Source organism: Chelonia mydas, chromosome 15 (genome assembly GCF_015237465.2).
Source record: "Chelonia mydas isolate rCheMyd1 chromosome 15, rCheMyd1.pri.v2, whole genome shotgun sequence".
Classification (NCBI taxonomy): Eukaryota; Metazoa; Chordata; order Testudines; family Cheloniidae; genus Chelonia; species Chelonia mydas.
In genome coordinates this window covers 13,281,118-13,295,819 of record NC_057856.1, presented here as the reverse complement: position 1 = coordinate 13,295,819, position 14,702 = coordinate 13,281,118, and the positions used below count along the sequence as shown (strand labels likewise).

The window sequence follows — 14,702 nt, the reverse complement described above, 5'->3', positions numbered from 1 at the left end:
ACTCAACCCAAGGTTTAAGAATCTGAAGTGCCATCCAAAATCAGAGGAACGAGGTGTGGACCGTGCTTTCAGAAGACTTAAAAGAGCAACACTCAGATACCGAAATTACAGAACGCAAACCACCAAAAAAGAAAATCAACCTTCTGCTAGTGGCATCTGACTCAGATGATGAAAATGAACATACGTCGGTCCACTCTGCTTTGGATCATTATCAAGCAGAACCCGTCGTCAGTATGGACGCGTGTGCTCTGGAATGGTGGTTGAAGCATTAAGGGACATATGAATCTTTAGTGCATATGGCATGTAAGTATCTTGCGGCACCAGCTACAACAGTGCCACGTGAACTCCTGTTCTCACTTTCAGGTGACATTGTAAACAAGAAGCAGGCAGCATTATCTCTTGCAAATTGTAACCAAATTTGTTTGTCTGAGCGATTGGCTGAGTGGACTTGCAGGCTCTAAAGTTTTACATTGTTTTATTTTTGAATGCAGGGGTTTTTTATACATAATTCTACATTTGAAAGTTCAACTTTCATGATAGAGATTGCACTACAGTACTTAAGTGAATTGAAAAATACTATCTTGTTTTTTTTACAGTGCAAATACTTGTAATCAAAAATAAATATAAAGTGAGCACTGTACACTTTCTATTCTGTGTTGTAATTGAAATCAATATATTTGAAAATGTAGAAAACATCCAAAACTATTTAAATGATATTCTATTATTGTTTAACACTGCAATTAATTATTTTAATCGCTTGACAGCTCTACTGTTTACATTATAAAACCACTTGTAACATGAACACAAACACACCGTTAATGTGATTGCCCCCAAGGGCAGGGCTAGCTCTAAACCTTTTATTGACACATTTCAACTGCCCCATATTATGTTTAGAGTGGCAGAGGTGGGCATGATGCTTTTCAAACAAAAGTTGCTGCTCCTTGAGCTTGCAATTTAAGTTAGACACAGTACAACTGGGGATTTCAAAACTATATTAAATGATCATGTAGCCTTCTGTATGTCAGTTGCGTGAGTTTAGTGTTTGAATTTTTTTTAAAGTTAATATTAAGCTAAGTTTGTGAAAGTAACATCAAGCATTGGTGGGATGGGGGAAGGCAGGACTGGAAAGCTTCCAGAAAGTGGATTGGGGGTGGGGGGGCTGTGAAGGAGGCAAGTGAAGGATAGGGCTTTTTGGGGGGTGGTGAAGATGGATGAATTATCTTGAATTGATTGGGGGGGGGTCTAGTTTTGTAGAAGGAGGGGGGAATACAATACCTTTTATCGCACCTGCATAATGCTAAAGCCATCTTTCATCCTCCATGCTGATACCCACCCTGCCTCACCCCCCTCTCTGCACAGCAGCTATTTCCTATAACGCACTTCATAAGACCAACTACTGAAGTCACAGTCATGGTAAAGAAAAAGCATGTAGACCTCCAAGTGCTCAGCTGTTCGCTTGTATGAACAGGGCATGGGCACCTATCCCTGCATCCTCCCAATAAGCGTGTTCTTTGAAATCATAATAAAACAGTTGGCCTTGGTTTAATTTTTTTTTTTGTAAACAGGCAGCGCTGATGAAACAAGAGCCAAAGTCTCCCACTTTGTTTGCTGTTGCAAGGATGTTGCAATTGTTTGGGCAGAATGCTTTTCCATTTGAAGGCTGCTCCTGTCACTCTGTGCTTGCATGTGTTGGCTGTCCTTTCAAATGACCTGGCACAGCTTTAGCAGAACTTGTTAAGCTAAGAAGAATCTGTAAAGATGGTTCAATTTTAGAGTTAAAATGTCAAGGTATTGTGAGGGGGAGCTTCCACGCCAATTAAAGGAACGTGTGCACCATGCTGGAAACGTATCTTGTTGTACTTGGAAAGCAATAGCATGTGCAGGCACAGGCCCTATGTCATCAACTTCAATTAGAAAAAATCATAATGCTAAAATAAAGATAAAATGGGTGTGGAGGGGGGAAGTAATTCAATGAAACAGGCCCCTGTGGAATAAAGCGATGTGATACCTTAGCTAATGTGCATTGTACTTGAATTAATGAACTTCTGTCAAGTTCTGCCTCGGGACCCAATTCTGCAATAAACTGCATGCAAGCAGTGGGATTGGAGCTCAAGTCTGTTAAAATGTCAGTGGGCATGACTGGGGTGGGGGAGAGAAAATGTTGTGAAATTCACTTAAATTTTCTACCTCATTGGCCTGCTCAAGGTAGAATCCTCAAGATAATTTGTGGTCAGCAGCTTAGATAAACTAACCCAGTTTCCATACATATAAACCAGAATGTTTCCTGACAGGGTTCTGTGCAGGAGTGATTGTTACACTTTTATGCCTACTATCTGGCACTTAAAATCTGTAACATAATACAGCTGATTTGTGGATAAAAACCTATATAGAAAAAAGTCGTATAGTACCTAGCTCTCACGTAGCGCTTTTCACCCTGTGATCTCAAAGCACATTACAGAGGTCAGTGTCATGTAGTTGTTTTTCAGCATCATTCAGTGTGGGAGATTCCTTCACTAAAGCAGTTAAGCATTTAGACCCCCACCATGCAATGAACTCTGAGTGGGTGGAGGATTCTGGCCCCATGGAACTCAGTGCAGGATTAGAGACTTAGACCTGAATACATTGTGCGTGCAGCAGCATGATATAAATTCTCTTGCTATCCAACCAGTGATGATTCAAGCTGGGATCGGTGTTTTAAAAGGTTTTCTCCCATTAAATGAAAACAGGGTGGGCTCATCCCATAAAGCACTGACAGTGCTAGGCACAAGACAATGTGTCAAGGGGTCAAATTTTCAAAACTGCCCTAAGTCCAATTTGCAAATCAGAGTTGACTCTGTATGAGACTTAGGCTCAAAAGTGTCTGAGTCACTTTTGAAAATAGGATTTAGGCACCTACATCACATAGCTGTCTTTGAGACTGTTGCCCATGGTCCCTGCCATGAACTGCAGACAGTCTCAGTACTGATGGGCTGAGGTCGGAAAGGACCCAGTGCTCATGATAGCTTTACTTCAGTTCTACTGTTTTGTTTATTGAGCTGCTTTAAATTATTCCTCATTATAAATAAGAGGACAAGATGCCTTTCATAAATCCAAGTCAATCTTTATATACTTTTTGCCTCCCTCATCCCTCAACCTTTGTTCCTGTGGCTAGGAAATTTGCACTGGGGTGTTTCCAGCCTGAATGAGCCCTGCAGTCTCCTGATTGGTCCAAAGTAACTAGCAGCACTGGCTGAGTTGCTTACTAAAGGCTCTTAGCAGAGGTATGCAGAAGTTATTCTCAGTCCTGCCTCTAGGCCACCTGCTGCAGGCTGAGTTGCTGTGAGAGGCTCTTCTGCTGTAGGCTTTCTCTCTCACTGAATCCCAGCTGCCAGAATGGTGGTAGAGCTTTTTCTGGATCTCCTCTCCCAGCCCTGCCGAGCCCTCTTTATATTTGCCAAAAAAAACAACATCCCATTTGAGTTCAAGCATGTGGATCTGCTAAAAGGTGAGTGAAAGGCACCTGTACCTGGGGGATGGACTGTGTGTGTGTGTGTGTTCTCTCATTACCCTGCTAGGGGGGTCCAGCAATAACATCTTAAGGGAGAACATTTGCTCTTAGGAGAACTGATCTGTGCAGACTATCTGCATGTTACACTTCTCAGGTGCAACTGATTCCCTTGCTCTAAACCCTAATGTATCTCTGTCTCTTCACACAGGGATTTTTGCCTTATTCTTCATTACTGACCTCCAGTTGACAGTGGAAATCTTATTTAGGAAACTAGACGCATGAAAGAAATGTAGCCCCAGCTCTTTAAGCTCCTTTTTCTGCTGTTGTACTTTCACTTTGGGCCACTGTTGTAATAGTTGCACATCTGGGCTGTTTTTAATTGTCAGGCTCACATTTGGGAGGTGCAAGGTTCTGCCCAGTCTCTGATTTTTAACAGTTAAGCCTACTACCAGAAGGAATGGGGCCAGGGCCATGCTCTTGGTGTCACACACATGTGCAGGCTGCTACTAGCAGTAGTCACGCTGTTTCCATGCTCCACTAAATATGTTCCTCCTATACGATGACATGACTAGACCAAAGCACGGAGCAGAAACGCTTTCTGAAAAGTCCTGCCTAGGCTGAGTTGTCTCCAGCTTCCTGTAATTCAGACTTGCTGATCTAGGTCTAAACCTTGGCGCTTGTGTCATCTTTAACACTAAAAAAGTCTTGAGTTTTGTCTCCCTATTATGACCCTGAAGCAGATTCTTGCACAGTCCTAAAACTGAGGTACTAGAAGGACTAGAGAGACTGAGGGCATGTCTTCACTAGCAACATGAAAGTGCTGCTGCAGCAGTGCTCTAACGTGGCTGTGTAGTCGCGGCACCAGCGGAAAAAACCACCTCCACCAGGGGAGTGCGGCACCCAGCGCTGGTGCAGTGTCTACACTGCCATGTCACAGCGCTGAAACTTGCCGCGCTCAGGGGGATGTTTGACGTGGTGCTGAACGTGTTTAGTCCTCAGTTCCACTACCAGCACAGCCATGTTGCTTACCTGTTCAAGTGTGCATGTTGCCAACATCACTTGTCAGCAAGGAGGAATCTTTTGTAGAGTAGATGTAAGGCTTGTGGTGACTGGAGAGCTAGTGGAGGGTGACCGCACAAGAGTGAAAGCCGAGTAATTGAGAAAGGAAGGGGTTTTCATCAAACTGCTTTAAATTTGGCTATTGGTTGATGTCTGTCTCTTTTTAATACAAAAAGAAAAGGAGACTAACAAATTTATTTGAGCATAAGCTTTCGTGAGCTACATGCATCCGATGAAGTGAGCTGTAGCTCACGAAAGCTTATGCTCAAATAAATTTGTTAGTCTCTAAGGTGCCACAAGTCCTCCTTTTCTTTTTGCGAATACAGACTAACACGGCTGCTACTCTGAATCTTGTTAATACCTATCTAATGTCAATGACTAAATACTCTGGATAAATGGTTTCAGAGTAGCAGCCGTGTTAGTCTGTATTCGCAAAAAGAAAAGGAGGACTTGTGGCACCTTAGAGACTAACAAATTTATTTGAGCATATATGGTGCTAAGGTGCCACAAGTACTCCTTCGCTCTGGATAAATGACTCTTTTGTTTCAAAACTTAATGCTGTGGGCCCTTTGGTTCAAGTTCATAACAACCATCCTCTGAGTCTTCCAGGAGGTCATCTAGCCTTGATGTTCATGATGCTTTACGAATTTAAAAAAAAAAAAACCAGGAGACCATGTTACAAATAATGAAGGGAGGGAAAGAGCCTTTGTGGGTTGTTATCCACCATAAAGAACAAAAAAGACACAACTCTTTTTAAAAACCTCCTTTGCAGGCTCACCTTTCAAAAGCCTTAAAACTTTGAAAGGGGAGCAGGGATTTTAGACTTTTCATCATGACTTGTGTTTTCTCTCCTCTTCCTCGTCCTTCATTTATTAATACGCACTTAATTGCTTCATTCATCCCAGATGGATATTCCATCTACAAAGAACAGCAACTCCTCTCTCAATTAAACTGTGTTACCCAGAATGTTGGCACTGCTAAGGAGAGCTCTCCATTATTCCCTGTTTAAGTGAGAGCATTATGCCCAGCCTGCTTCTGTGACTCTGATCTTTCTTCGCTTCCTTAGCCCCTATGCCTCACACACTTAGGCACATAACTGCCACTTCTGAGGCACCTAAGGCCAAAGTTTAAGCACCAAGGCGATCATCAAAACCCCTGCTCAGCTGTCACCTCACTCTAGAGGTGTCTCAAATTCCTCCGTGCCTAAATTGTTACTGTAAAAGGTTTCCTAGGTCCTTAAGTTTCTGCCTCTGGGTATACCTACTGCTGCCTCAGGCAGGTGCCTGAATGCCTATCTCATGTCTAAGCACCAGTGGGATCCTCATGCCAGGTGAAAGCTGGCATTGCCCTGCCTATTGAGGCTGATCCTGTGAGCATTCTCAGAGCACACCTAACTACATACAAAACGCTCACTCTAGATCAAGTCTCTTCCTGTCTGGAGGCAGACGCTGGAAGTTCTGCTCCGAGTCTAAAGTAATCCAAGTACTCCCAGCTACATCCTCTAAAGTTCTGGAGGTTCCCTTCCATACCCTGCTACTATGGGGCACAAGATGCGTTCTGTGGGGGGGGGGGGGATGCACTGCTAGTCTGAAGCAACAAAATAGCATGTGGGGGAGAGGGGTGGCATAAACACACCAGTGGGGGATTTATGAGTCTCATTTAGTTGCTCATGTTTGACAACCTGCCTCCCAGGCAGTAGCTATGTTGTCATGCTGATGCTGGTAGCTGGAACTGCCCCAGCTGGTTCTGGAGAGGCTCAGCCGATTCTTTACCACAGAAGTCTGCTGTCCTGAAGTCAAAGCTGTGCCTGCTGAATGTCTTTGGTACCAAAAGGCGATAGTTCATCAAGGGAAGTGTGAACTAGGGACATGTAATAGGATGCCCTTCTCTGCAAACAGGACTCCTGGGGTTTTACTGTGCCTATGAAAAACCCATTTTGGCTGAGTTCAGGCAGCCCCAGCTGGGAGCTTGCTGAGCTATGACACACACAGAAGAATCTGTCAAAGTTATGTGGGCTTAATGGGTCTATGCTGACCTTGCAGCAGCTGCTGGGTGCTGTGTCTCGGACCCCGTGCTGGTTTCTGCCCTACATTCCGCAGAGCTTTTATGCCTCTCTGGCTCCTGCTGCAGCCCTATTGCTGAGGTGAACGTGAGCAGATACAGCAGGGATGCTCCCTTGCCATCCATCTTATGACATAAAATGTATTTTAAGCCTGGCTGGAATAAACCAGAAAAGAGAAACTGTCTGTAATTACTAACCTACAAGCTACTCCTCTCATCCCCCTGGCTGCTAATACGACATAATGTCAGATTTAGGCTTTGTATCTTGGGGTGATCTTGAGACTGCAGTCATGGGCATGTTAAAAATGCCTAAGATTCACTTGGGCTGCTGTTGCAACACACTGCAGCTCTTGCTCTAGGTCCCTCTTACAGTAACAGCAGGAAGGAGAAATGCAGTTTCTTGAGCAGACACTCTGCAGTTACTCTTTCCTTTCCCAGTGCTCACTGATATAACCCAGTGCAGCCTGGCACCAGTTAATCCACCAGTTTTCATCTAACTACTTCACTGAAAGGTTAAGTGACATCCGATGAAGTGAGCTGTAGCTCACGAAAGCTCATGCTCAAATAAATTGGTTAGTCTCTAAGGTGCCACAAGTACTCCTTTTCTTTTTGCGAATACAGACTAACATAGCTGTTACTCTGAAACCTCCCCTTTCAGTGTATGGCAAACTCTAGTGTTTCGCAGCACAGCTGCTCTCCCCAAGAAGTCTCATGCTTGCTTCCATTCATTCAGTGGGGAAGCCTGAGTTTGCAATAAAGCCTACTAATAATGAAGAGTTCTGCTCCATATTCTCTCCTCTCTCTATGCCTTGCTCTTGCTTGACATTTGCCTTTCTAGAGACTTTGGTGGGGGGAGATTAATAAGATTATTCAAGGTACCGTGGGGAAGGAGGCATTGTCAATTTAAAAGAATATTTAACGTATTAAACACACACACGTTTGGGCTCCTTTCCTTTTCAGTACTGACCACCATGAGCCACTAAAATATGGGGCAGGGGGAGACAAGCCAATGAACTTACGGAGAAGGGTGAAAAACTGACTCCGTTGTCATTGGACTGACCGAAGGAGATTTCAACAAAATCGCAAGCTCCAAATGCTCTATGCTATACAGTAGCAGCACTAGGCTTTACCAAAGCCTACATGTTGCTTATGACTACAACAGCGAAGCATTGCTACGTTTGCTCTCCTTACAGGGATTCTGAAGTGCATTGTATCTCTGACTGCACTAACCTCCTGGATTCCTATGGAAATGCTTATAAGTTAAATACATTTGGTTATGTTCAGGTCCTAAGTGGTACCAGCATGGACACAGGCATCCATTCATGGTGCAAAATCAGGGTTATTATAGCCTTTTATACAGACAAACCATGGGCCCCTATGCTGCCTCAGCATGCAGACAGACATATGGGATATGGGGCAGCAGGTGAAGGGTGTAGTAAAATCTTCAGTCCCAATCTGCACCCTTGCTTCAAGCCCTACTCTCAAATCCTGACAGAGTTGCTGAGCATGGAAGGCACCCTGAGGAGGGCGCAAAGTTCAGCCCAAGGTCTGAATTTGGACCACTGGAAACAAGTGGATGCTCTGCTTCCCTGGAAGAGCCACCATTGTTAGGTGATACCTTAAATAAGGCCTCAGAGCATAGGTGTAGTTTGATGTTTATATTTGGGGGGGGGGGGGAAGCTCCAGCAGGCCAATGGGGCCATGTGGGGGTGGGGATTCCACGCTTGCCCAAGGCTTGCAGTTTGGGGGGGCAACGCTCCCCCCCCCCTTACCCCACAACTACACCCAAGCCTCAGAGCTCTTTTATAAAGTGGCAATTGCCTGTTAGCTCATCGCAACAGATCCTGCTTAATATGTAAAGACCAAACCCTGGCTAAAAAGCACAATATACAGGCTAAGCTGTATTTAAAAAAATAAAATAAAAGCCAGTCTTCTATTAAGTGTTGGCGCTGCATGCATAAATCTCACACATCAAACTAAAACCAGACCCATTTAATCTGTGTGATAACAGCAAAACCACTAATTGCAAAGCAGAGTTCAGGAACCATTGGAAGCCTCATTCAGAAGCCTAAGGATGGTCGGCATTTCAGAGGTGGTGCTTTGGAAGTGAATTTCCATAGCTCCGAAGGCTGGCTGGAACAAGTCCTCTGAAGCATTCTTACTTCTCTAACATTCTGGGCAGCTTCAGGGAAACAGATGCAAAGGATGAGGACTGGACAGAACAGGAATCGCCCCCCAATGGCTTGTGTGGCCTGAGTGAAGTCTAGGCCTGGAATTCTCCAGGCATTTCTAGAGCTCAGCAGAGAGAGAAACATGGAAAAATCTTCATATCCTTTTTGGAAGGTTGCCAAATGAGGCTGTGTTTGAAATGGAACCACTTCACTGTGTGAAGATGGCAAGCCTGATACTTGAATAGTCACGAATGAGAAAACTAAACCAATTCCCAGAAGGTTCTGCATTATCTGGGGATCGGCTGCCAGAATGTTAGTACAAAAGACTTGAGAGTTGCATCATTTAGCTCTCCGAGGTTCACTTGTGCAAGTTGGTTAGAGGAGCTTGAAATCAAAGGGCCCAATCTTGCAAACACTTCAGCGGATGACTTGTGTGAGTCTAGCCAGGTAGGCAAGCACTAATTGTGCATGGAAGAGTTCTCAGAATTGGGCCCTGATGTGAAGAGCACTCAGACTTCAGGTAAATATTTTTCATTTCAGGCTGTAAAGCTCATCCCTTTCCTTCTGTCTTGTTTTTGAACTCTGAAGAATTGTTATGAGAATGCAAACCCATGCCTATGTCTATTACCTATCTCAGACCTGAAAGCATGCCTTTCTCTCCCCTCCCTGCCTGATGCAAGATATTCCTGCAATAAACTAATGGTGGCAGTTCCATTTGATAATCGAAAGCAACGGATGTCTGAGTACAAACTATAATGCATATAACTGACCGAAAATACCCTGAACTCCAACAGCAGCTTTGAGGGGTTTGGTAAAAGTGTCACAGCACTCAGTTATACAATATTGCATTTTCATGTTTCAAAAGCATGATTGAAATCCTGCCTCACGCTAGCAGGGCCTGAAAAACTAATTGCATCTGAACTGAGCTGTGCTCCAGTTAGACCTATGTAACTGTCACTTTATCACGAAAGCTTATGCTCAAATACATTGGTTAGTCTCTAAGGTGCCACAAGTATTCCTTTTCTTTTCACTTTATCACTGTTACCCTTGTCCTGCTTCCCTCTTTCGGTTACACCCATTTGTTATTTCTCATCTTAAAATTAGACTGCATGCCCTCTGGGGCTGTCACTCTGCCTATGTAAAGTGCCTCGCACAGGGATCCTGATAGGGGTCTTGGGACACTCTAGCAGCAGGTATCTGATATTAAAGCAGCAGATATCTGATATGAAGCAGGCCCGAGCTGGCAAGATTACCAGCATAAATTGAGCCTTACAAGCCTATTAACAAATGTCAGAACACTGAACATGCAGACAATGAACAGGAGAGAGACAGGAATGCTAAGCTGATGAACAGGGAAGATAGCATCAGGCAAAATCTATATCTGTTATGGAGCTCTGTTGCCCACTTGCTCTCTTAGGAAAATAAACAGGAATTTTCCTTATGTGGTCAAAGTTGAGATGTCATGGTCAAATATTCCCAGGGATCTGCTGATCCTCACTAATGGGTAAAGAATCTAGCTTGATTTGGATGCTAAATTTAAACTTTGCCGGGTTTTTTCCTTCTAGTCACTGAATCTTCCTTGCATGCCGTCACCGCTACCACCTCCTTAATCGCCTCCTAAATCTTTTTAGGGCATAACCATAGTGAAGACTTTGGCAAGGTGAATGCGCTGAAGAAAATACCAGCGATAAAGGATGGAGCCTTCACCTTAGCAGAGAGGTAAGGTTGAAACAAATGCAACTCTCTGATGCACGGTCTAACATCACAACACTTAACATCTGCCTGCTATGTCCCCTGCTCAGTGTTCCACCTTATTACTTGCTCATCTCTTCTCTCTCTCTCTCTCTCTCTCTCTCCATGCCTTGGCATATCTGTCTTTTATATGCTGGTTTTTTGTCTTTTCTGCATTCATGTCCTTTCTCTTTTCTCCCTATTTATCAGCCCCATTCATCTATGCCTCTTCCAGTCCTATATTTTCCCCATTCCTTCTGTCCCTTATGCCTTGCTGCAATTGTGCATCCATCTTTGAAGACAAGGAGATGAGGACAAACTTTGGCCCAGCCCAGCCACTTGCATCGGGTGATGTTGCAGCTAAGCTGCCTGTAGGCTCAATGCTTGCAAAGTTCCATGGATCTGGTGAGTCGCTGATTGTCTGTGCAGGATGGGCTAGCTTGAGGATGTCTACAGGTCTGGTAATGTGAAGCTTTCCCATCATGGGTGTGTTGTCCAGTGTAAATTGTATAAATTGCTCTAGTGGTTCAAGTTGCAACTGAAAATACAGGTGGTAGTGGGGTTGGATGGCTGACCTCCCTTCCCCCCCCCCCCCCCCCAGCCGCTGGATAAAGTATCACAGGGCACTTTAAAAAAACAAACAAAACTGTGGAGGAAGGAAGAGGAAATCCACTTCTTCTCACTTTTCTGGAGGAAGGTGGGGGAAGCGAAAGTGAGAGTGAATTTTTTTTTTTCGCTTTCTCTCTCCATTCCTCCCCACCCTCCCCCACCGGGAAGTGGCTGGAATTGGACTGCAGAAACTCCAAATGCTTTTTCAAAACTAAAACATTAATTTCACCGAAACAACTCAAAATGAATTCATCTTGAAAAGCAAAACTTAAAAAAACCCTAAAAATGTTCAGTTTCTAACCATTTCTTTTGTGAAAAGTACCCAAGACTTCAAGCCGTGCTAGGAAGTAGATGTTGCTATGGCATATACATTTCTAGTGAGGGAAAGGGGGGCAGGGAGAGAAGTCTGAGTTGTAACTCTCATGTTACAGAACATGACTGGTTATTAGGGATTATGGGGAGATTCTTGGGTCTGTCAGTATTAACTCACTGACCTAGCTATTGGTAGTAAGAGTATTCTGAGATGTGGGGGGAAGAGGGGAGACAATAACCTCTTAATTCACCTGTCCATTGTTCCCTGTTACTATCTGGGCAGCATTGCAATCCTTCTCTATCTGAGCCGAAAATTCAACACCCCTGATCACTGGTACCCTTCAGACCTGCAGAAACGGGCCCGGGTTGACGAGTACTTGTCCTGGCAGCACGCTACCATTCGGGAGAAAGGGTGCAAAATTTTCATAACCAAGGTAAAGATATTCGATAACATGAGAACTGACTGCTAGCACCTGCTAGTGCTGTAGCATGTAGAATGCATTCAACCTCCCCTCTCCATAGCATCCCTATTTCCTACAAAGTATGTGTGCGGCAAGGGATTCGGGGGCATACTCGGAATGACCTTAATGTAGAGTGTCACTATCTTACCAGGCTGGTACCTTGCCAGGGTAGTGTAGATCTCTTACATCCCAAAAATGACATTAAAAGAGCACTGAGGTTGCAAAGTTCAGTGCTCAAAAGCTAGAAAATGCCAGACATGCTGTTTGCTTGGAGTTTCTTGTACGGATGACTGGGACTGTTTCTGGATGTTGTGCCTCACTAGCCAAAGACACAGACCAGCTGATATTTGGAAACCAAACTGGAACTTGAGTTGCATTGGCATCCCTGGTGAGCCAGCACTCTTCCTGATGGATTGTAATGGACCCGCTTACTCCTGCTGAAAGATTCCTTTATATTCTAGCCCCAATTCTTCCCAAGATTGAATCTGCGGGAACATTGTCTCCACTGTACTCAGTCCAGAGTAGTAAGTAAATGTAACTGATCTGGCAAGGGTGAGATGGTGCCAGACACTGACCACTTTCCTCCTGCTTTCTGACTGACTAGGCATAACTGTCGCTTCTCTCTGCAGAGACAGGCCTCTCCTCTTGAAACAAGGGGCTGTAATTGCAGTTGGTGTGAAATGTTGTTGTTGTTTTTTTTAAAGGCAAATGTCTCCAAAGAGGAGAATCTGAACAAAACTGCCTGATTTGGACAAATATGATGCAATGGGTTTTTATGCTAGCCAGCCTAGCAGAGGGGGTTTCCAGTACCAGTTAACTCAGCCCACTCCATTATAAACTAATGAGGGATACTTAGAGTGGTTCAGGGTGCCAAGGCTGCATGGTGGATGGACTAAAAGTTGGCAGGTAACATGTTAGAGCTGCATTTTCCTCTCTCTGGTAGGTACTGGTGCCTCTCATTCTAGGGCAGCCATTTTCTCCAGAGACGCTAGAGGAGAATGTCGAGGAACTGAATTCTGCTCTGAAGCAGTTTGAGGAAAAGTTCCTGCAGGACAAGCCCTTCATTGTGGGCAACGAGATCTCCCTGGCAGACCTGATGGCTGTTGTGGAGCTCATGCAGGTGAGTGTTGGTCCTACTGGTTCCAGTTGCCAACCAGACTTCAGACAAAGCAAGCTGGGTTGCTGGGAGAGTGAGCTGGCACATGGCTTTCAGGTCCTGCAAAAATATCTCAAATAAGAGTTCTGTTTGCCAGTTTGTCTTTCAAACTTTTTGGATAAAACTGAAAGCGTTGAAGTGACACTTCCTATGGAAATGAAAAATATTTTAAACAAAGAACTTCAACCCTGTTCTGATTACTGGTCCTCTGGCAGAAATCAGTGGAAATCAGTAGACTAGCTGAAAGGTCCTAAGTTACTAAAACTTATTCTAGGGTGAGTGTACCTGGAAATGCTCAGCACTGTGGAAAAACTACCTGTGTTTTAAACTGATTGAGAAGTGCATGGTTTCCCTTCCTCAGACTGGGAATTCCACAGGGAAAAGTCTGGGGGTCAGAGTTGTGAGGGTTTTGTTTGTTTGTTTCATTTTCCTTGAAGTGCTGAGCATACAGTCTAAACTTAGAAAGAAAACATTTCTATATATTAGAGCGAGGACTTCCTCTGTATCCCTAAACACATTCACACAACTGAAGTACCATTGTATGTATCCTTAAGAATGATTACCTGCTTTTGTATTGCAGGAGTCTCCTTTTAATTGGCTGGTGTGAATCTACTTTACTTTTCATTATAAAATTGATTATCTCTTGAGATAGTGTTTGTAACATACTTATTGACACTTGTGCTGTCAGTTTGTCGTGTCTATTTTCATTGCCCAGCAGAGTGACATACTAGTCTCTTCACATTCTGGCTTTCATGTGTTAGCATGACTCTAAGTTTTGGGTTGCAAACTCTGCAGAGGGATTTTTAAACCCAAACAATGAAGTGTTTCCAATGAAAACTCAAGAATGCCTTTCCTGTTAATGTTGGGGTAGGGGGCAGAAGGGGAAGACCACATTGCTATCTCTCTGTGTCCCCATGCAGCTGTTACAGGTATCCTCAGATACTACTCTAGTCTCCTAGAAATGGAGAACTTGAAATGAGCTGAAATCAAACCCTCAAATCTTCCAGATCTGACTTGATCCAACTGATATTTGTTTTTAATTCCAAATGGCTTTTTGGTCCCATCCCTCTAAATGGATTCTGGTTTGGACTGTTCGCATGGAAGTTGTGCTACTGTGTTTTTGCTTCTGTCTTTGCAGCCTGTAGGCAGTGGCTGTGACATCTTTGAGAACCGGCCCAAGCTGGCAGAGTGGCGCAGCCGGGTGGAGGAAGCTGTGGGGAAGGAGCTCTTCCAGCAAGCGCATGAGCTAATCCTGAATGTCAAGGATCTGAGCATCCCTCAAGTTCCCCCAGAACTGAGGGATCATATGAAACAGCTTCTAAAAACTTGAATTAAAAAGGGAAAGTGTCCCTCTAAGCAAAACTAATCCTGTGTGGGTTTTTCTGCATGTTTCACTCCCTTCTCCAACACCACATCTCAGAGGTCCTCCTGCCCAAGAGGAAAGAACAGCATTTTACTAACAATACTTTAATCACAGCCCTTCCACAATTTACAGAGGGGGAAAAAATAGTATCTTTTGTTACAAACACTGAATCACCCCTTTAACCTGCAGACATGTGAGCTGCAGTATTGGTAGGGCTCCCTTTCCTTCCTTGACTCATCCTCACTGGACCTGTCTGACACTCACAGCAACTCAGCAGCTCAATCCACATTGG

The 14,702-nt window shown here is 44.2% G+C and overlaps 1 protein-coding gene across 1 annotated transcript; it reads left to right on the top strand.

The window, feature by feature from the left end:
* Window positions 1-3,261: 3,261 nt before the first annotated feature.
* LOC102929480 (glutathione S-transferase theta-1) lies at window positions 3,262-14,413 on the top strand. Its single transcript, XM_007063773.4, has 5 exons — window positions 3,262-3,484; window positions 10,410-10,497; window positions 11,714-11,864; window positions 12,835-13,011; window positions 14,186-14,413. The coding sequence occupies exons 1-5, from the start codon at window positions 3,373-3,375 to the stop codon at window positions 14,375-14,377; spliced, it is 720 nt and encodes a 239-aa protein (XP_007063835.1). The 5' UTR covers window positions 3,262-3,372; the 3' UTR covers window positions 14,378-14,413.
* The last annotated feature ends 289 nt before the right edge of the window (window positions 14,414-14,702 follow it).

Excerpts from the sequence above, each read along its gene's own strand:
- LOC102929480 (XM_007063773.4), top strand. The coding sequence starts at position 3,373 with ATGGTGGTAGAGCTTTTTCTGGATCTCCTCTCCCAGCCCTGCCGAGCC. Across the intron at positions 3,485-10,409 it reads GCATGTGGATCTGCTAAAAG|GGCATAACCATAGTGAAGAC; the intron begins GTGAGTGAAAGG and ends AAATCTTTTTAG. Across the intron at positions 13,012-14,185 it reads CTGTTGTGGAGCTCATGCAG|CCTGTAGGCAGTGGCTGTGA; the intron begins GTGAGTGTTGGT and ends CTGTCTTTGCAG.